Below are 22,332 nucleotides of genomic sequence, written 5' to 3'. Positions count from 1 at the left end.
AGTGGGCGTGGCCTCAGGGCGGAGGCGGGGTCTTCGAGAGGGCAGAGGCGGGGCGGGGAGTGGAGGCGGGGCTTGAGAGGGACGAGGGTGGGGCAGGAGGGAGAGCGGAGGCGGGGCCTCATGACGGGGCGGGGCTTGGGGTGGTGGGCGGGACCTGCGGTATGGGGTGGGCGGGGCCTGCGGGCAGAGGCGGGGCCGCCGGGCTGCGCGGAGGCTGGCTTGCGCCAGGCGCGCACTCGCTCCGGAACATGGCGGCGGAGCCCTTGGTGGCCGCGTTGGCTGGTGGTGGCGGTGGGGGCGTGGGGGCGCCGTCGGGCGGCGTCCCTGTGCTCTTCTGCTTCTCGGTGTTCGCGCGGCCGTCGTCGGTGCCTCACGGCGCGGGCTACGAGCTGCTGATCCAGAAGTTCTTGAGCCTGTACGGCGATCAGCTGGACATGCACCGCAAATTCGTGGTGCAGCTCTTCGCGGAGGAGTGGGGCCAGTACGTGGACCTGCCCAAGGGCTTCACGGTGAGCGAGCGCTGCAAGCTGCGCCTCGTGCCTCTGCAGATCCAGGTAGGTCCCGGCGTGCTCCTCCCGGCTGCGCCGCGTCCCCGCCCCCGAGCTCCTCAGGTGCCCGCCTGGCCTGCGCCCGGCCGCTGGAAGAACCCGCGTGGAAGGACGAGGAAGGAGGGCCGGTCCCCAGCCACCCCATCCCCAGCCGCCCTCTCCCCAGCCGCCCTGTCCCCATCTGCCCAGTCCCCAACAGCTCCTTCACCAGTTGCCCCTTTCCCAGCTGCCCCTTTTCCAGGTGCCCTGTCCCCAGCAGCCCCTTCCCCAGTTGCCCCTTTTCCAGGTGCCCTATCCCCAGCAGCCCCTTCCCCAGCTGCCCTGTCCCCAGCAGCCCAGTCCCCAGCTGCCCCGTCCCCAGCTGCCCGGCCCTCAGCTGCCGGGCCTGGGGCTGCAACCCGCCGCCCTATGTGGTCCTGCCTCGGCAACGGCTGTGTGCTGGCCTCCCTGCATGGCCTTGCGGTCTCGGTTTCATTTTGATGGGTGCTGCAGAACCAAAGGAAAGACATTGAGAGGAGTGTTGGCTTAGGGCTTGTTCCCAGGAGTTGTATTAACCACTTGCGAAGAGCAAACTTTACCGCCCTTCTCTTACTCTCCCTTCCATTCTGTTCCATTGGGGTCTCCAACATACAGCCCGGGGTCGGGGGGCGAGAACGGACGACCTGCAATACCCTCTTAAATAACCACTTAACCCTAGACTATGAATTCCTGGTCCTGCTGCTGAGGAAGTTATACCTAAGGATTAGTAAAGAGTTATATTGTTAATAAAATCAGAGGATTCACTTTTTGTTGTTTGGTTTTCTTTTTTCTTTTTTTTCTTCATTTTTTTGAAAGGGAAGACTTAAGATTTAATTTAAGTACTACACATGTGTAGTTTTTATCCGTAGAACTGAAACGTATTTTTTTTCCCCTCTGGAAGATGAAATTGAAATATGGCATTTGAGGTTAGAAGGAATTTTCCCATCCAAGTGCCCATTTGAGTTTTATCACCTGTAGTCAGGTGCTGCCCCAAACCCCAGGACCTTTTCTGAAAGATCCAAAGCAGGTACTTTAACCTAGTTAAAGTTCTTAACCTTCAGAGGACTAAGTACATGGGATTTCACTGTCCTCTGCCTGGAGGCAGAAGTAGCTAGAGCAGTCTGACACCCTGAATCTGCCCTGCTGCCCAGGTGGAGAATTGCATTCTTTGGAGTTTAAGATTCTCCATTTTCGTTTCTTTGAGAGTTCTCCTAGCTGAGGCTTCTCAGCATTTCTTGTCAGTTTAGATGTCGCTACACCTTTGACAGATCCATTTTATAAAGACTCGCATGGACAAACTCAGGTCTGGGGGTGTACTGAAGAGATGGGCTTCTTTGTCAGCCATTTCTAGTTGCTCTTGGGGAGGAGAGAGGGCTCACACTTAAGACTGTTTGTGCTGAACTATAAAACTGGCTCTCACACTTGTAAGTTTTCCTTTTTTCTCCTGTGCCCCAGGGTAAGATTTTTATATTTTGAAATTTTCAAGATGTGACAACTCTGAATAAATAGTCTGAAAACTACTAACATGGATGTGTGTGTATATCTATCTCTATATATGAAATGTGCATGCTGAAAAGGCAGTGTATAATTCAAGTCACTGGCTTTGGAAGTATTTTATGTATAATCAGTTTTTTGTAATGATGTAAAAAAAAAAACCCTTTATAACAGTAACAGTACACTTTTCTAGCCACTAAAGCATAATATTTTTCCTCATTAAATTCAAGAATTTTTAAGCTCATCAGTTATATATGTTTGTATTTTGAAGTACTTAAAATACTTTTATATTCCCTCATTTTAGTACTCATAATACTTTCTTTCAATCATACGCCTCTCCCATCATAACTGTAGACATTATGAAGGATATCTTGTATACCAATGCACTCCCACCTGCCTTTTGATGCATTTTTGTATGCATGTAAGGTGATATATTTATACATCATACATGTACACACATGTATATATGTGTGTGGGTCTACTCTTAGAAAAGGTGCTTATTTTCATAACTACTGCATTTTCTGAAACACATCTATATAACCCTAGGACGGATGTTTTATGTCTAGAAGATTCCACAGCTTAGTAGCATCTTTGGGTACATAACATAGTGGATGCAAGCCTGGATTCACTTATTGTTGGAAATGATCATCTATTTCATTTCTCAGAAGAGCAGCACATTTGGAGGTAGGGATGTTAGAAAACTGCCCTGATTTGGGGGCTGGGATTGGGAAGCTAGCAAGCAGGAGTAGGCCTCAGCAAACACCTGCCATTGCATTTCTATTTTCTGTTCATGCTTAATGAGGTATTGAGAAATCTGGAAAATAAGCCACAAATGTGAGCCCTTTTTTTTCATTGCTTTCTTAGAACAAGCACCTGTCACTTGGGGTGACTGTTGGGGAGACATGCTGATGGGGATGGGGAACCCCTTCCCCTTTCATGAATTGAGTTTAATGTGCAGTCCTATGCTTAAATAGTGTCACTTATTATTTCCCCAAATAGGGTCCTAGGGTCTCTGTGGCCCTAGCTCATAGGCTCATTCTAGAATCTACTCTTAATTTGCCTTCATGTTTGCTGTGACTGCTGCAGCTAGTGACTTTGTGAAACAGTGGTTGTTTTGTGCCACATTCCTCCTGTTGTTGGCAGCGCTTCTCTGGGAACTGATCTGGAAGACCTCTGTTGCCAGTACTTGTCTGTGGTAACTTTTTAGTGTCTCCTTTTTGAAAAAATATCCTGTCAGAGTGACTAAATGTCTGCTGATAGCTCAGGTAGCTGAGGACATAGCTCATGTTTCATGCATGGTTTATGTGTCTGGAGTCTGATGAATTTAGAGACATGGGGGACAGAATGTAAGTGAGAGGATTAAATAGTGGGAATTCAGGTCATTTTTATGACTTACTTGTTTTCATTTTTCAAAAAGGTATTTTCCAAGTCTTGACAGAAACATGGAGCAGTGGAGACTCATGTAAAGCCAGGGCATTGTTTCAGACTTTGACGAGGGCAAGTAGCACCCGAGCAGGAGACAGGAGGAAATGGATGCTGTCAGGACACCTGCTAAACTTTGCTGTTATATTGGGAGAGGAGGCTTTGGCAGCTTTGTGAGAGCAGGAGGTAAGGGCTTCCCGATGAAGGTTAACCTTTCCTCAGGTGGTTAGTTGGGAAGGAATTTGGTTCTACCTTTTATGTATTTGAAAGTTTTTTTTTATTGTTATTATGATGAGTGGAGCACAGACATTTTACTAGAGAGTTGATATTCAGAAAGGTGGAAAGGCAGATTCGGAAATGGGGAAGGGAATGTGGGCTGCCAGTGGCTGGCTGGTTGGAAGGTCATGACTTTCAGATCTTTGCTGTGGGAGCATGGCAGCAAGAACACCTGGATAAGCCTGTGCTCAGACCAAATGGGGAAAATGGCAGGGTATATCTGGGCTGTGGGGTGCTTTGGGGACACTAGGAAGAGGCAGCTAGATCCTGAGTCATGGTGTTGTCTAGCCCGTTGGTTTGATGGACAAGGGGATAAGAGTATATGGGCATATGGGCTGTTTAAAAACGTTCAGTATTGCAAAATAATACCCAAAGCACTGTGTACTTTTTGTTCCCTGTGAATAGATTAGCAGCTACCTATAAATAAACTGAACATGAGAATGTGAGCTATGACCTGCATTTGAATTTTTTCCTTATATTAGCCAAGGGGAATCTTAATGTAGATTTAAATGTCAATGTGCTGTGAGGGCTTCACCTTCATCCCAGGGTGAGGCACACACAGTCTTAAGAGATCCTTGAGTCCTCAGCTCTCAGTGGGTGGAGACAGCTGATGTCTCTGCCCTCCCCCCACTCTCCAGTCGGACAGCTTATACTTTACGTGGTAAGTTGCAGGTGTAATGTTAGACCAGGAATATCAATATATTGTGAATCAATACTGACCGGAATATCAGTGTATTGTGAAAACAGAAGTTAAATATACTCTTGACATCAAAATGAAAATGGCCAGAAAGAAATCATGTAGTGTTGAGTCTTTTGGTGATTCTTGGAATCACTTTTGAATCACTTTCTTAATTCTGCAGAGTAAGCTAATATAACTGATGTTCACACAGTTTCTGAAGAGATTTTAATAGTAAATAATTTTTAACCGCATTAGAGTGCTTTCTGACCTGTGCTGACTGTAGAGTGCAGTGTTTCATAGGATATCACAACAGTCTAATACATTTATTGATGGATCATAAGTAGTATGTTTAATCCTTGAAATAGCTATACAAGAAATGGTATTTTGTTTTTTTACTGTGTTAAAGATAAGGGAATTTTTTGGGGAGATGCCAATTCCTTACCCCAATACATGTAATTGAGCATAGTTAAACTGAGATTTGGACTTAGATTCTAATCCGCACATGCTAGTACTATATGAGACTCCTTGTAGACTGTGTGTGTGCTATGGGAGGTTCATCTGACAGTCTTCTGTTTTACATGAGTGGACACTGGAGCAGGGCCTTACAGTAGCTGTGTGATTGAAACACTGGAGACTCAAATACTGATGCTGTAGATCCTCATCAACAACAAGCTCTCACTCAAGTATGTCGTGTATCTTGTGATTAAAATAGACTTTCAAATCTTTAAGAATAATCATCTGTTTTTAAATCTTTCTCATCCCTAAACATGTAGTTTCTACATTGTAGTACAGAGGCTATTGTTACAAGCACTCTTAACTGAGTGCCTTAAGCAACCAAGACATTCTCATAGTTCTGGAGGCTGGAGTCCAAGGTCAGGGGTTGGCAGGCCTGCCTCTTTCTGAGGGCTGTAGGGAAGTCTCTTCCATGCTTCTCTCCTGCCTTGTGGTTTATTGGCAGACGATGACAACAAATCACTCCACTGTCTACCTTCATGGTTGCAGGGCTTTCTTTCTCTGTGTGTGTCCATCTTTCTGTCTCTCTGCGTAAATGTCTCCTTTCCATAAGGACACCAGCCATATTGGATTATTTACCCATCTTACATAAAGTTTGACTTTATCTTGAGTAAAGTTATCTTCAATCATTCTGATGACTCAAAAGGTCACCCTCTAAGGTATTGGGGGTTAGGATTCTAAAGTATGAATGCTGGGAACACTGTTAATGATATGATACCATGTATTATTTTTTATGGAGGGATTAGAAAGTATATCACTAAGTCAGGCCAACCATTTTGTATTCCTCGGTGGCCAGCAGGCAGATTCCTTGCACACATAACAGTCATTCTGTAAATGGGTCAGGGCACATGTGGTCACAAAGAAATATGGTCAGGGTAACAGTCATCTTGAAGTCTGTCTATGAAAAATCTGTTGACTTTGAAATCTAAGATCAGATCTAAGTTGTGGCAGTTCTAAAGGTTGTAGACAAAGATTTTCTACTTAAATTCTCTCAAAATCTTGTTTGAAGAAATCATTAGCTATAGTAATCAACCTTTTATATTTAAGTTTATATATTCATGGGTATGTACAGGAAAAGGCCCAGGTATTTCTGCATGTGATTTCTTCGTGCTTCTTGAGTACCTGCTGGCATGTGCTGGCTGTATTTTCACTTCAGCTATTTTGTCAAGTCCTCTTTCTCTGACAGCCTTGGCTATCTTGCTGTTGTGACATGCAGTTCTTTTAATTATCTAGAATACTTTACTTTGAGAAAAAATTGAATGTCAAGGTGAGAAATTCTTGAATTATATAATTGCAACAGTCCCCTGTTGGATTTGATATGAATTTGGGGAAAGGGAGTGGAGAAGATCAGGTGGGTGACATGGTAGACATTTTTGCTTTTTTCTTGGTAGCCTGAACCCACCTTTCTGGCTTGTTAGATATGGAGGCTCCCCTGGCTTCCATCGCATAGGGAGGCCATTTTTATTTTAAATAAGCCTTTCATTGCATTGTAGAATAGTTATCTACGCTAACATTGCGTAGATAGCACAAAGTTTCTGTATCCCTTTACCCAGATTCCTCTATTGTTAATGACTTAGTTGATGTGTTAGAACCAAGCAACCAGCAGCATACTCAATTTTTCTTAAAGTCTACTTTCTATTATTAATTTTGTGTATATATGTATGTCTCAGGCGGAGGGTCTATATATGTGAATGCAAGTGCCTGTGTAGTCTAGGAGAGGGCATTGGATCCTGTCAACCCAGAGTTATAGGCAGTTTTTTGAGCTGCTGGTTATGGGTGCTAGGAACTGAAATCCTGGGTTCTCTTGTAGCCACTGAGCCATATCCCCAGCCTGTGCACTCTGGAATTTGCTAGCTCTTCCCTCCTGTCTGTTTTCTGTTCCATATTTCAGGATGAACTTATGATCCCATCCAAGGTCCCAGTGAAGTCCTCTTGCCATGCCTCCTGATTCCTATGAGCTCTGACACCCTTTCTTTGACTTTGATTGTTACTCATGACCTTCACAGTGTCATGGAGTACCAGGCAGGTGTTTTGTTGATGGTCCCTGGGTTTTCATTTGTCTAATGTTCTTCTTACGGATAGACTGAGATTGTAGGACTGTGAAGGTCCCAGAAGGTCATTCCCGTCCTGTCATGTCAAGGATCACCTAGCTAATCAGTTTGTCAGGTTTTTCCTGTGTGGTGGGTAGTCACTCTCTTGCCTTTACACTCTAAGGCAGACTGCTCTAAATGCAACACATTCAAGGGTATGCAGAGAATATGTGTGAAGGTAGAATATCTGTGACTCACACGGTCAAAAACCACCATCTCCACATGAAGACATGTCACTCTCTTTGTTTACTGGGCTTATATATGAGGAGTTCCTATACCAAGAAAGGAAGAAAGGTTTTTTGGGTATGGAAGACTTTAGGGCTGTTTATAGCCTCAGTCAGAGTCTAATAGCAAATAGATGAGATTTGGTCCACTCTCAGCTAAAAGAGGTACCCAGAAATACTGAGTTTAACTATAGGACCTCTGAGGCCACAACTCTGAATAATATTCAGAGGATTTCTGGCTAGGTAATGATTTATTCCTTTAAATTTTCTAACTTAATATTTTGACTATTTTATCTTATCACCCTTCTTATAGTCCTTCTGTATCTTATTTGACATATTTTAATTTTAATATTTTAATGAGTCTAGATTGATGTTTTCCTAATTTAGAACAGGGTTACTCTCTTGCTGGACTCCTGCAGAACCGAGTTTGGATTGCTTTTCTTATTTTGGATCTTTTTTTCTGTCTCCTTTTAGTTTGTTAACTGTTAGTTTACCTTCCCCCAGCACTTTGCTTTCTGACTGTTGATTGTAATTTCCTATGAATTTAAACTCCATAGCACCAATCTTGTAGGGGCATCCAGTGTTAGACAGTGCAGACTGGGTAGTATTTGAGAAATGGGCGTATCAGGGTGTGGCCACAACACACTTAGGTAATGACTAGAGGTTTGTTTTGCAAACTTGCTAGTGAAATGCCATGCTTGGCTGGGTTGTATTACTATCATTTCAGATCAGCCTCTTTCAGGTACACTGTTTTAAATCATCTACCCTAATTATATTGGCAGTGACTTACTTATTATGGTTTAAATTTGTGAAAAGAAAATATGTAGATTTTGAGCCTTCTGAACCAAAATTTAATGTGTATTGACGATTTAAAAATGCATAGTCAAAAGTAGTGACTGTTTTTTAAAACAATATCCTAAATGCACAGAAATCGGTCTTCTTGGCTCCTATGTGCAGGTCACACTCCAGACTTTTAAGAATGACTAGAATGCAGGCCCAAGCCTGGTGAGATGGCTCAGTAGGTAAGGGCACTTGTTGCCAAGCCTAACATCCTGTGTTTGACTCCCCAAACCCTTATGGTGGAAGGAGAGAACAGGCTCCCACAAGTTGTCCTCCGACCTCTATACCCACCCACACACATTCACTAAATAAATAAATAAATGTTGAAAATGAGGCATAATTTCAAAACAGAATAAGGAAGCAGCCAAATCTAGAATATGAAATTGAAAGTACTTGAACATTTATTTTAATTGTGCTTTAATTGACAGAGTAAGGATACAGCTATCCACGGTGTTAAATGACAGGTGGTTCTCTTAGTGTAACTGGTGCTGGTTGCACACTGTGAAGGAGCGTGCATTCTGTAGTGTCAGTAGCATTAGGCAAGTAAAGTACTGGAGTCTCTCAGGCCAGAACATAGACAAAATAGAGCACAGAGCCATTAGAACAGCCACCACTTTGGGGATGGCAGAGTAGTTTCAGTGGCTCCTTGGATTCCTGTTTCCTCCGGAGTCTGCTGTGTGCCGTGATGGTGAGGCAGCATTTAGGGCTGAGCTGCTGCAGAGGCTACGGCTGTGGAATTGGGACACAGACTCCTTCAGGAAATTATTAAGAATTGTTATCTGTGGGTGGCCTTTGGGGGTGGAAAAGACGACAAGAGTTTTAGTGGGTGACTGGGAAGAGCAACGATGCTGGTTCCTTGAGGACCAAACACATTCTTTGCAGAACTTTCTGTAATTTGCAAGGTGAAAAGAGAAGCACCGTGAGGCCAAATCCTTGTATTCAGTAATCTGTTAGCACCCTCCTAGATCCTCACTGGGCCCAAATTGGTAGAGTAGGCTAACTGTAGCAACAGATGTGAAGCTTGGAAGCCCAATGCCCAGTTTTCTTCTTAATTCATTGGTTTTCCTGATCGTGATAAAAACATGTAAGAATGCAGGTGTCACACTTGGGTCTGTTCCTTTCCCAGCAGTTCACCTACTGTTGCACTCCAGAAAATACTCCTGCAAATAGCACTTTAATATTCTTATCTGTATAGCAATCATTTTGTATTTGCTCTGAATTTTTCTGTTTCTATTTAGTTTTTATGTTTCATGGTCTCTGATACAGATTTTTTTAAAATGTTATTTTCTTTATATGCATTTTTAAATTTAATTTTTGTGCCTATGAGTAATACTGCCATCAGATTCATATTTTACTGTTACAAATATTTTTTCTGATTATGAAGATAATATCTTCATAATGTTATTACATTCAGAAAATGTGTTTAAATAGATTCAGAAAATATAAGAAGGGTCTAAGAAAAAAATATTCAACTTGTATAGCTACCTGCTAACATTTTTGGTTTTTGCTTTTTTGTTCATATTTGTATGCCATTGAAATACTATTAAACTGTATTGTTTTAAAACCTAAAATTATCTGGTAAGGACTGGAGAGATGACTCAGTGGTTAAGAGCACTGGCTGCTCTTGCATAGGACCCAAGTTTGATTCCCATCATCCACATGGAGGCTAACAACCATCTATATCTCCAGTTCTAAGGGAATTTGATGCCCTCTTCTGACCTCCTTGGGCACTGCACGACACGGGTGCACTTACACACATGCAAGTCATTCACATACAATAAAAATAATAAAACATTTAAAAATTATATGGTAAGCATTTCTGCTTAGATGAAGGAAATTCTTTGGAAACACCCCCCCCACACACACACACACACACAGGTTTTGTTTTTGTTTTTGAGACCAGGTCTCCCTGTAGTCCCAGCTATCCTGGAACTCACTATGTAGACTAGGCTGGCCTTGAACTCACAGAGAGCAGCCTGCCTCTGCCTCCTGAGGAGGGGACTGGGATTAAAGGCGTGTGCCACCACGCCTGGCTTACATAAATTTGTTGAATTGGTTAAAAATGTTTTGCTATCTGAATGTATTAAAATGTGTTTAAATATTTATGTAATGTTGGGTCTTGTTATATTTCTTGTTTCACTCCCAACTGAAGTTTGGAGAACATCTTAGTGTCAATATCTTTTTTCCTGTAATTCAGATAATTTCTTTCCTGTAGTATTAGTTGTATAAATTAACTTACAACTACTGGTACAGACAGTAGGAACATTTGTCTTTTTTGTATTGGTCTCTACTGGAAATAAATGTCATTATATAACAAGTGCTAAATCATTCTGTTTTCTTTTTCCCTCAGCTCACCACCCTGGGGAACCTTACACCTCCCAGCACTGTGTTTTTCTGCTGTGATATGCAGGAACGATTCCGACCAGCCATCAAATATTTTGGGGATATTATTAGTGTGGGACAGAGACTGGTATGCTTGTTTATTTATCTGCCAATCTGCTGAGTGATGGTATGCATTCATACCTACTCACATAGTTTCTGTATTTTGTTTGGTTGCTCTTTCAGTTGCAAGGAGCTCGGATATTAGGAATTCCAGTTATTGTAACGGAACAATACCCCAAAGGTCTGGGCAGCACTGTCCAAGAGATTGACTTAACAGGTGTGAAACTGGTGCTTCCAAAGACCAAATTTTCAATGGTATTACCGGAAGTCGAAGCAGCGCTAGCGGAGATCCCTGGAGTCAGGAGTGTTGTGTTGTTTGGAGTCGAAGTAAGTACCTCCTCTTGTGTTTGGAAAACTTGATGTTTTCAGAATACAGTCTCGTATATAGAGTACTAGTAGGTAAGTAATAATGATGGAAAAGAGCCACAGCTTAGTATGTGTTCACCACCTGCTGGAGATGATCTAAACTCCTTATAGCTGTTATTAAGCCTTCACAACAGCCCTGTGAGCTGAGTACCCTTTGTCTCCCAGTATCACAGATAAGGAAACTAAAGTAGAGATGTTGCGTAACTTGCCCAAGGTCAGGCTCCTCGGGGCCAGATTTCAGTCTAGGCCAATTGATCTATGCCTATACTTTTTTTTTTTTTCCAATTGAATTTTTATAAATTTCATACAATATATCTTGATCATATTTAGATCCCCTTCTATATCTGTACCCCCTTTGCCATCCCCTCACAAAATTTCATATATATATGTATATGTATATGTATGTATGTCTGTAGAGTCAATGTCTTTCAGTGTGGGTTCATTCACTGGAGCCTGGTCAACGTACCAGCAGCCTCACCCTCACAAGACTGAGTCTCCCTTCTCAGAAGCCATTGGTTGCCAATAGTTCCTCAGGTAAGAATGGGGCTTTCTTATCTACTTCCCTGTGTCTATGCTGGGTATTTTTCTGGTTTGAGCTTACATGGGGCTTGTGCATGCTGTCGCCATTGCTGTGAATTCATATGAGTAACTGACCAGCTGTCTTGAAAACTCTGTTTCTTTGTGGTCATCTACCTCCTTTGGCTCTTACAAACTGTCCATCCCCCTCTTCTGTGCAATGATCCCTGAGCCTTGGGAGGCAGAAGTTTGTTATAGGTGTCCTATTCAGGGACAGGCAGTCTGCAATCTCTTATTCTCTGCATGTTGGCCAGTTGTGGTTCTCTGGGTTATTCACCATCTGCTGTTATAGGGAGGCTTCTTTGGTGAGAGTTGAGAGATGCATTAATCTATGGCTATAATAATAAGCCATTATAAATCAGTTTAATACTATATCTATTTAGCAGAATAATTATAAATAGGATCTCTCCCATGGTGTGTACGCTGTCTAGCCTCAGGTTCCTAGATCCCCTCCCCCATCTGTACCCCCCACTACCCCCTACCCAGTTTCATCAATTTCATATACTGTGTGTGTGTGTGTGTGTGTGTGTGTGTTTGTGTACACAGAGGCCTTTAGAATCAAACTTGTGGGCCCATCCTCTGGAGCCTGGTCAGCCAATCTACTAAGAGTCTCACTCTGAAATGAGACTGTCTCCCCTGTCCCAGCAGTCATTAATTGCCAGAACTTCCTCAGGTAGGCACAGGGTTTCTTACCCACCTTCCCACACCCATGCTGAGATTTTGTCTGGCTTGAGTTTATGTGGGACTTGTGCATACTATCACCATTGCTGTGAGTTCATATGATTACCTAGCTGTCTGGAAAACTGTTTCCTTTAACAGTCTTTTCACCTGGACCTGTACTTTTAACTGCTGGCTTTGGAACACATTTTCCCTACAGGCATGATTTTTATTTATGTGTTGAAGGACTTCTTTTTGGTCACTCTTCTGTGATATAAAAACCCTCAAGGTTATATAGTTCATTGTCCTTCAAATAGGAATTGTGTACATGCATTATAAAGGCAAAAATACTCATGGATTCCTGTGTTCATACATTATAAAGGAAAAAAGACTCAAGGATTTCTGATTTTTAATTTCAATTTATTCCTTTTTTAATTTATTACTTTTTTTTTGAGATAGGATCTTGCTGTGTGGTCTGGAACTCACAATGTAATCTAGCCTGACCTGGCCTTGAACTCCCAGTAATCCTCCTGCCTCCTTCTTGAGTACTAGAATTGCAGGCCTGTTGTGCTACCACACCTTACTTATTTCTAAGTTTTAAACATGTTATACTAAAAGTTAAAAAATTATGAAAAAAAACTATTAAGACAATGCAGTAAAAATAATGTAATAGGGTTATATTTTGGATAATAGAATTTCATGGTGGAAGGATGTAATCTTAAATTTAGATACCCATTAAGTGTTTTTATACTTTTAGTTTAATAACGAGAGGACACCTATTTGTGTAAATACGCCACACAAATGCAGTTGCTGACTTTTGTACAATTTTTTCTCCTTCACCATAATGAACTCTACTGCTCAATCAAAATATGTAGTAGAGTGCTTTAGTACTAACCCTAATAAGGTGTTATTGGTCATTCATCAAAGCTTAGTTGCCAAGTGAAGACAAAGCTTACATTGTTAAATATGCTTTCAAGACCACCGGCTGCTCTTGGAGAGGACCTGGGTTCAGTTACCAACACCCACATGATGGCTGACAGTTGTCCATAACTCCAGTTCCAGGGACTCAGATATCTTCTTCTGACGTCTGTGGGTACTTTGCACATGTGGTGTACTTAAATACATGTAGGCAAAACACCTGTACACATAAAATAAAATAGAAATGAAATAAAATAATAAAATATAAAATAAAATATGCCTTCTTTGGTTATATGCCTCAGTTACTATGGGAGTGTCTTTTTGCTTTTTAGTCTCTGCTAAGGAATTGCTACAAGTTAGTGTTTATAAAGATAGTGTATATAATGTATAATGCAGTTGTTGGTGAGGAACACAGAGTAATTCCTGATTTTCAGATGAATAAATCAAAGCTAGAAAATGCTGATTCATGCCAGGCATGGTGGCGCATGCCTTTAATCCCAGCGCTCCGGAGGCAGAGGCAGGCGGATCTCTGTGAGTTCAAGGCCAGCCTGGTCTACATAGTGAGTTCCAGGTCAGCTGGGGCTACAGAGAGACCCTATCTCAAAAAGATCCCCCCCCCAAAGAAAAAAGCTGATTCATGCTCAAAAACACCTAGTTCACTGGAGGCTAAACTAAATGTGACGCAAAGTCATTAGATTTGTAGGACTCTTTCTGCTGTGTCACAATGTGTATTTATAAAATGTTTATATATTATAATTTTTTGACCTGTGTCGTACGTTCTTTGAGGTTGGCTTGCCCTTACTCTCATGCCATGTAACATGTAACGACTCAGTTTCCCCACTGCTTTCTCACTAGAACACTGCAGCGCCTTTCCTTGTGTCAGGCTCCTGACATGCATGTGGAAGTAAACCAAATGCAGGAGGTGCCAGACCTGAGCCAGCTTCATGAAGGCCACTCGGAGAGCATAGATGAAGGTCACTAAAATACTGCACAGAAAGCTTCCATGAGAAGCACTGATATAGCCAGGTCTTAACCTACAGATGTGCTGGCATATGCTGGAGCTCGCCTAGCTAACTGGAGCCAGGACAGAGTTGTGGACTTGCAGTGGCTTGTGTTTCATCATGTGCTGTGCATGTGCGAAGTACTGACTGTTCACCACATTCATACATGTTATGTTTTACTTTCCCACAAGACTCATGTATGTATCCAGCAAACTGCTCTGGAGCTGGTTGGCCGAGGCATTGAGGTTCATATTGTTGCTGATGCCACGTCGTCCAGGAGTATGATGGACAGGATGTTTGCTCTTGAGGTACTTTTCCTACTTGAAAATAAGGGGTCATTATCAAGTTTTCTGGAAAATTAGGAATGTTGAGTATTCAATAGTAATGGAAAACTGGCCTTTTAAATTTAAGCTTGGTCCAGTAATATCTGACCCTTTCATTTCCAAAGTCATAACGTGCACTAACCGACCTGTGAGGCTCACCACCTTTCCTGTTTTACGTCTTGTTTCCTCCTTAGGGTTAGATTGCTAGGGATGCCAGCAGTTCTCCGATACTTTCATTGTCACTTCACTCTAGTGTTACGTTTGGACTAAAATTCTCTGGAAGCCCGATCTGAATCGTTACAGAGATTTTCAAAGTAGAAGCACTTCACTTGGGTTTAACTCAGCCAACATCTCACTCATCACTGGGGCAGAATGAACCTAGGCCTGGGTCAGCCTTGTGTTAGGTTTCCTCAGATGTGTAACTGTCTGTAAACATGACCCACATATCCATTTCACAGCCAACACTAGAGCTTCAGGACGTTAGCCGGAGTCAGGGAATCCAGGACTCTCCCAGCCTTGCCTGACAACAGTCTCAGCTTCAGAATTTCTATTCTAAGACCACTGAGGCTTCCACAGAGCCCAGGAACTTTGACTCCATATTGTATGTGGATGTTTCTCTCATACTTAATTCTAATTCACTAATAATTTTAGACTATGTACATGTGAATTGAATTTCTGAATTGTTTAACTGTTCATTTTTATCAAGAATGAGAAATACAGGGGCCTGCAAAATAGCTGAGTGGGTAAAAGGGCTTGTTTGCAAGCCCAGTGATCTGAGTTTAATCCCTAGATCTCACAGTGAAAAGAAGAACTGACTTCCAAAAGTTATCCTCTCACCTCCACACGCACACCCATGTGCACATTAATAATAAATAAAACAAAAATCTTTTAAATTTATAGAATGAGAATTATGGGAGGGGTTTGTTGTTGTCTGAGATCCTGTTCTGTGTACCAGCTGGCCTGCAAACTGCTCCCTGTGGGACTGCTTAAGTCACCTCCATAGCCTTAAGTGCCCTCCAGGGTACAGAGGTAGAGGACAAAGGCCACCAGCCTCAGAACGGCTGAGGTTAGCCACGACTGTTCAAGGCTGCTCAGCCTCATTTGTTTTCCTCAACCATTGGGTTCCATGTTAGGATTACAGGTAGAATTTTATTTTGTTAAGCTGTTTTAAAGCCCTTTGGAACTATTGGATTTCCTGGTCTTTGATAAGTGTCACTTCTTCCCATCTCAGCAAAGACCTGCGAGCTCTTAAAGCTCTGAGCTAATCACCTTGTACTTTTCAAGCTCTTTACCTGAGTTTCTTTGACTGTCAGGCCAGCCTCCCTCAGCTGTTCTTTCTCATGAACAGCTTTTCTGTGATGCTAAACCCCCAACCTGAAATATTTCAAAGGAAGCAAATAATCTAAAGCCATACAAACAAAACAAAACCTTGTTCTGTGAAGGTATTTCAAGGACTTTCTCCTGTATTCATAATGCAGTTTTCAGGCATGTTTGTCTGTATTGTGCCATATATAACTAAAAATGTTGACTTTTAGCAATTCCGTCTTCCACAAGATTCAGATTAAGAATATAGCCAGCTAATCACCACCCAAACCTGATACTCTCACAGGCCATCTGTCCTCACGATGATTAGTATTCCAAAAACAGTGGGGCGGTACTGTTGGCTTTACTGTAGGGTAAGTGTTTAATAAATGTGTGTCCTTGAACATGTTAGCAGCTGCGTCAGATCTCATTGTGAAGTAGAAACAATACTAGCTAATCCAGCATAGTGTTGTGAGGCTTGAGAGCCTGTGTTTAGAGCACTTTGCCCAGGGCTTGGCTTAGTGAGCACTCGGGGCTCTCTGTGAGACCAGTCTTATCAGAGTGGATAAGCTTACCCAAGTCCCAGCAAAGGTTAGCCCTGAGATGTTCTCAGATGGTAAGGAAAGAGTGTGAACACAGAAGAGCCTCCCTGGGGCTGCAGCATTGAGGCTAAAGGGAGAAAAGGATCTCTGCAGGTCAGGTGGGCAGGGGCTGGCCAGTGCTTGCCAGGTAGGAGGTCGCTCCTCTGTGTCCTTATGGAGGTGATATAGTTTGTCTCCAAAGCTTTTGGAGAAATACTGTTTTCTCTCTTTCTTTTTTTTTTTTTTCTTTCTATGAATTGAAAGTTAAAATAACACCGTGGCCAGCTTCCCCTCTTTATTTCCCGAGAGCAGGATTACTCAAGATGATTCCTATTCATATTGCCTGTTAAATTTATTACGTTTACAAGATTTATAGTTAGCAAGCATCAGGTCTGTGGCATGTGCATTATTCAATGAGTTTCCTTGGAACCTGCCATCTGTCAGGCACTGTCACTTTGAAGTAATAATTATCCAAAATTGCAGACTAGGTTGCTGTACCACCCTGGAAGTGCCTGATCTTGTCTGATTTTGGAAGCAAAATTGTGTAATAAGATTGATCAATCCTCTATGAACTTGGTGCCCTTGTACCGATGTATAGTTTTTGTTGTTGCTTAGACATGTCATGGATTTGGTACCCCATCCACAGCTTCGTCTGCTTGCATTTTTTGATTTCTAGTTCAGGGAAGCTGTCCCTTTCCTTTGGCCCAGTTGGAATGGCTCTGCAAGTATAAGGAACGTGCTTGCCTAACTCCCCATTTTAACCCAGGAGAGAAAATGGGCCTGGGACCTACTACAGTGAGTGAGGGAGTGGGCAGGGACCTCTGTTTGTACTGCTGCTGTGCGTGCTCAGGCACCTCCCAGGCTGGGTGGATCAGGCACTATGCCAAGGTCTAGGAACCTGTTCTACAAGCTTTGGCATTTGTTGCACCACACTTTCCCCCACACGGGTTCTTGGCTCAGTTATTTTTAAATCCAGTTTGTATTGGTCACATCTTAGTCTTGAGACCAAGTGGCACTGTACACCCCAAGATATTTCTTGTCCTGAGCCTTCCAGGCTTCCCCTGCCACTGTGACCTACCACCCAGCATCACCAAAGGTTGTTGAGGTAGACAGATAAGGCTCTGGTCCACATAGTTCTAGAAGAAGCTGTGCTTGGAAGCCAGGTATTCCTGGTTCACAAGATTTCTTCCTCAGTTGTGGGAAGTTTTCTTCTCTTCCTGCTTCATTATGGAGCTAGAAAGATAAGTGACAACTACCCGTTGTTGGCAAGAGGTAGTGTGCGAAGCACTTTCATAGACACTGAGGTCTGTGATTTGGAGTTACATAAACCCTTGAAAGTCCCTTGATTTAACAATAAGAGGAAGAGGCAGGGAGCCTGGGGTGTGAACTGAGCTTGATGGAGCAGATGTTCAGGACCACTCCCACAGTGCTGGCCTTTTTCTAATCTTGCTTTTCTGTCTGAAGCAAGCATATGAGGTTTGGACATTACAAGAGTTTCAGTATGGGGCTGGAGAGATGGCTTAGCAGGTAACAGCACTGGCTGCTCTTGCAGAGGACCTGGGTTTGATTCCCAGCACCCACATGGCAGCTAACAACTGTCCATAACTCCAGTTCCAGGGGAATTCAATGCCCTCTTCTGACCTCTACGGGCACTGCATGCCCCAGGTGCACTTACACACATCCAGGCAATAGAGTCATACACACAAAAGTAAAAATAATACTTTTGTAGTTTTACAAAAGTAAAAATAATAAATTATATATATATTTTTGTTTGTTTGTTTTATTTTGTTCTGTTTTTGAGACAGTGTCTCTGTGTAGTCCCATCTGGCCTGGAACTTACTATGTAGACCAGGCTGGCCTCAAACTCACAGAGATCTGCTGCCTCTGCTTCCCGAGTGCCGCCATGTCCATCATAAATAAAAAATTTAAAAAAATAAAAAGTTTCAGTATGATAATCAGTTGACTAAACTCAAGGAGTAGGACATTAGAGTTTCAACTCTTAACGAACAGATAAATATATATATAAAACCGTGGGGGCTGGAGAGATGGCTCAGCATTTAAGTGCACTGACTGTTCTTACAGGGGACCCAGATTCAATTCCCAGTACCCATATGGCAGCCAACAACCATCTGAAACTCCAGTTCCTGGGGATCTGATGCCTTCTTCTGACCTCCATGGTCATTGCATAACAAGGGTGCACTTACATACATGCAGGCAATACACTCATACGCATAAAATAAAAATAATAAATGATATATTTAAAAAACAAAAACCCCAACACCTCTTTCCCTTCTCATCCCTCTCCTTGCCCTCCTTGAGAGTTTTGTTCTATTAGTAGGACTCTGCTGGAGCAGCCTGGCAAGGTCATTCTCTCAGAAGAGGCCCTGTCAGGGAACTCACAGCCTTCACTTTCCTACCCTTGTGTTCAGTGGTAGTTCCATTATTACCTGGGCAGATTCTCAGACCTCACGTGAAGCTCTTCACTTCTGCCAATCACCCCTAGATAGGAGAACTCTAAGGGCTCACAACCTATATCTCAGGTTTGGGGGGCCAGAATAAGAATCCTTATTTTAATTCTTATAATAGTATCAATGCAATTAAAATTCTATTTTTATGTAATTGGTAGTTATTTAGTAATGAAATATTCTAGATGGCTATAATTATACCCACAGCAGAGATTACTTTTAAATAAATAGATTCCAAATGTCAATCATGCCATGCATAAGTATTCATATCACCATAGCCTCCTAATTTCAGGTGCACAGGGCAAATGTGGGCGTTGCCTCTTTTGTTCTTGGTGTTAGAAATAAAAATAAAGCAAAATTTGAAGTCAACAGCAGTCCCCATTTGAGAGTGAAATGAGAGAGGAAGCCAGGGTTACAGTCCTGAGAACCACTCTCCTCGTTCTTGTTTTACAGCCACTAGCCTGGATTACTTGCCTGCCCTGCACCTATAAGTAAAGATCCTGGTTTCCTGTTTTCCTGTACTTGTTTGTAGTCATTTTATTAATAGCAGGTCATAATCACAGTGAGTTTGCAGTGTAGCTGGTTTTAAAAGCTTTCTCCATCACTGGTTTGGCTGAGGACTGTGTTTGAAGAGGACCCTGATTATGGTCCTGACACTTCTGCTGTTGTTAGCTTACCTTGTCCTGTTTGCTTCTTGTCTTTACTTGTTTATATTTTCTTTAATAGCGTCTTGCTCGGACTGGAATCATAGTGACCACAAGTGAGGCTGTTCTGCTTCAGCTGGTAGCTGACAAAGACCATCCGAAATTCAAGGAAATTCAGAATCTAATTAAGGCGAGTGCACCAGAGTCTGGTCTGCTTTCCAAAGTATAGGACATTTGGAGGATCGGGATCACCACCAGGTGACGGACTGAAAGCCCAGACAGGCTCTTGTCTCTACTAGAACTAAAATGTTAAGTCAAAGCGGCTCTTTTTTTTGCAGCTCTTAGAATCATTTAACTGGCTAGACCGTTTGGGACCAGCATTTAGTTACAATGTCAAGGCTTCAGGTGCTGCCTGCCTTCTTTTTTCATAATGGGCTTTGATTTATTGAGACACAGTTACAGTGGAGGTGCCTGTTTTGTCTACACTGTGTCCTCTGACCATATCTTTTGAAAGTGCACCCTCTGGTGAAGTTTTCTTAAATTGTGCACTTTAAAGAAAACATATGTACCAATAATGATTTGATTTTTATATCATGGTGGTAATGCCAGTGTAGACCCAGTGCTTTCACTCCACAGGCTGACATGGTCCTGTGTGTGAGTTGACAAGCAGGACTCTGGGTCACATACTTCTTTTCTCACAGGGTTGTTGAGTTGCTTATTGAGAGAATTGCATTGACTTAACCAGAGCAAGTTAAATATTGTTTATCATTCTTGATTGTACTGATTTTCTTACCCTGGCTACCGTTTTTGTTGATTTTCTTACCCTGGTTAATGTTCTGTATTAATGTTCTTTTTCTGCTGAATGTTTTAAGTCCTCATTGGTTCTTTTAATTTTGTAAACGGAGTTATTCACAGTGCTGGGTAATTGATGGTGGTACTCTGTAATATCACCGATGTAGGGTGATAACCGCATGTCTTCAACTTTCAGTATACACAGGACTTAGGGGAGAAATAAAGGCTGGGTAAAAGTGTAGTGTTAAAATGCCCGTATTCTATTTCATATTTTCTCTCCCTGACCTTCAAATAGTGTTGTTAATACAGAAGGCATAGGTAGTGATTGAATAGTACCAATCCTATGGTCATTGTTACCCATCAGTAAATTTATTTTCATTTAATAATTAATGTTTAAAAACTTTTTAAAAACATGTTGTGAAATGTGGAACATTGTTCTTTGTATTAAAGAAAATGTATTATGTGACTGAAGTTGTTTTGCTTCCCATAAAGATGGCTTTATGAATACTATTCTGGGAATTCTAAAATTTACTCAAAGGTAATAAACTTGAGATTCATAATCTTGCCACTCATGGTTGTTTTCAAAGGCGAATCCTTGGCAGGTGGGGATCAAGGGTTTGCTGCAGGGCTGTCCTAGTGGTTTCAGAGCTGAAGGAATGTCTTTTGTTTGGGGGTTGTGGTAAGAGGCAGGAGGCCAGCATTCTTCTTAATGTGTTCAAATGTTTTCTCTAGAGAGTATGAGGCCCGGAAAGAAGCATCAGATACTGTTGTATGTTTTAAAATAGTTTTTAATAAATTTAATCTGGTACTTTTCAGACTTTATTTGGAGATCTTGTTAAAATACTGACTCCAGTTTAAAAAAAAAAAAACAAAAACCCACTTTTCTACCTGTGACACATGGACTTAACTCACAAAGAGGGGGTTTCCCTCTACTTCACCAGACCTCTCAATGAAATACAGTGCACAATGAAGCCTCCTCCCCATTGAGCAGCTCCACCACCCTGGTTTAGTTTCCTGTGACTGTCTTAACAAATTACCACAGATTCAAAGTCTTAAAACAACAAACTGGGGACTGGAGGGATGGTTCAGTGGTTAGGAGCACTGGCTGCTCTTGCAGAGGATCCAGGTTCAATTCCCAACACCCACATGGCAGCTGACAGCCATCTGTAACACCAGTTTCATGGGATCTGACGCCTTCTCTGACCTCCACGGGCATTGCACAACACAGGTGCACTTACATGCAGGAAAATACACTTGTACACATAAAATAAAAATAATAAATATTTAAAAAACAACAACAAACTGTTTGATCTCTCAGTTCTGTAGAAGTCTGAAATAGAGCTCACTGGACTGAAATTAGAGCCTGTATTTGTAAGACTGTGGTCTGTTCTGGAGCCTAAATAGGGGATGATGCATCTAGTCTGACTCACATTTTTAGCTTTTTAGTACTGTTATATCATCTTCTTAGGCAGCAAGTGTGAATCCAATCCTTAGAGCCTCTGACTCTTCCTCCTTTTGTCTGGCTTGATGTCATGTAATATAAGGTCTCCTAATCAACAACCTATTCTATCTGCAGCCTTAGTGCCTTTGGCCTGGTACATATTCACAGGCTCCGTGATGCTCACGGGCATCTTCAGAGGCCATTCTCTTAACAGACCCCACCCAGCAAATGTGAGTTGAGTTAAATCGCATCCCGCCCAGGGATGTTATCTATTAAAGCTCTGAAGAATCATGGATCCTGCCTTCTGCTTTTTTGTAAGTCTTACCAAGAAGGTAGCAAGGCTTTTCTTTATGATTACAGGAAAACTGAATTGATTGTAATACAGTAAGTCTTGAAATGGAAGCATCTCTAACTTTGTTGGAAAATGAAATTCGTTTGGTTGACATAAATAAAGAACTCGAGAGGGAAGACAGGAATTGTCTGGTGCATTGAATCTCAGGGGTCTATGAGCAGCATAGAGGGGCTTCATTACTGAGGTTCACAAGTGTCTGTACAAATTTAATCTAAAATTAAATGATAATTTACTCCAGCCAGAAAACTAAATGCCCTGTTAAGCCCATTTTAAAAAATAACACTTCTCTATTAAATGGACTGTTTTCCCACTTTCTCTTTCAGAACTGATATTTGGGCCAGTATGACCTTAGAGCTGGGTAGAATTAT

The 22,332-nt window shown here is 42.1% G+C and overlaps 1 protein-coding gene across 1 annotated transcript; it reads left to right on the top strand.

The window, feature by feature from the left end:
- Positions 1 to 207: 207 nt before the first annotated feature.
- On the top strand, positions 208 to 20,731 carry Isoc1 (isochorismatase domain containing 1). The gene is made up of 5 exons (XM_008840870.3): positions 208 to 554; positions 10,455 to 10,574; positions 10,670 to 10,873; positions 14,256 to 14,372; positions 19,462 to 20,731. Exons 1-5 carry the CDS (start codon positions 249 to 251, stop codon positions 19,606 to 19,608), a joined length of 894 nt encoding a protein of 297 aa, XP_008839092.1. The 5' UTR covers positions 208 to 248; the 3' UTR covers positions 19,609 to 20,731.
- The last annotated feature ends 1,601 nt before the right edge of the window (positions 20,732 to 22,332 follow it).

The sequence above is a fragment of the Nannospalax galili genome, unplaced genomic scaffold (assembly GCF_000622305.1).
Source record: "Nannospalax galili isolate Female #2095 unplaced genomic scaffold, S.galili_v1.0 scaffold490, whole genome shotgun sequence".
Taxonomy (NCBI): Eukaryota; Metazoa; Chordata; class Mammalia; order Rodentia; family Spalacidae; genus Nannospalax; species Nannospalax galili.
This window is presented reverse-complemented; position numbering and strand designations above follow the sequence as displayed.

Bases quoted from the DNA above. Each gene is read 5' to 3' on its own strand.
- Isoc1 (XM_008840870.3), top strand. From the start codon at position 249: ATGGCGGCGGAGCCCTTGGTGGCCGCGTTGGCTGGTGGTGGCGGTGGG. The intron at 10,874-14,255 runs GTAAGTACCTCC...CTTTCCCACAAG, and splicing joins TTGTGTTGTTTGGAGTCGAA to ACTCATGTATGTATCCAGCA. The intron at 14,373-19,461 runs GTACTTTTCCTA...TTTCTTTAATAG, and splicing joins ACAGGATGTTTGCTCTTGAG to CGTCTTGCTCGGACTGGAAT.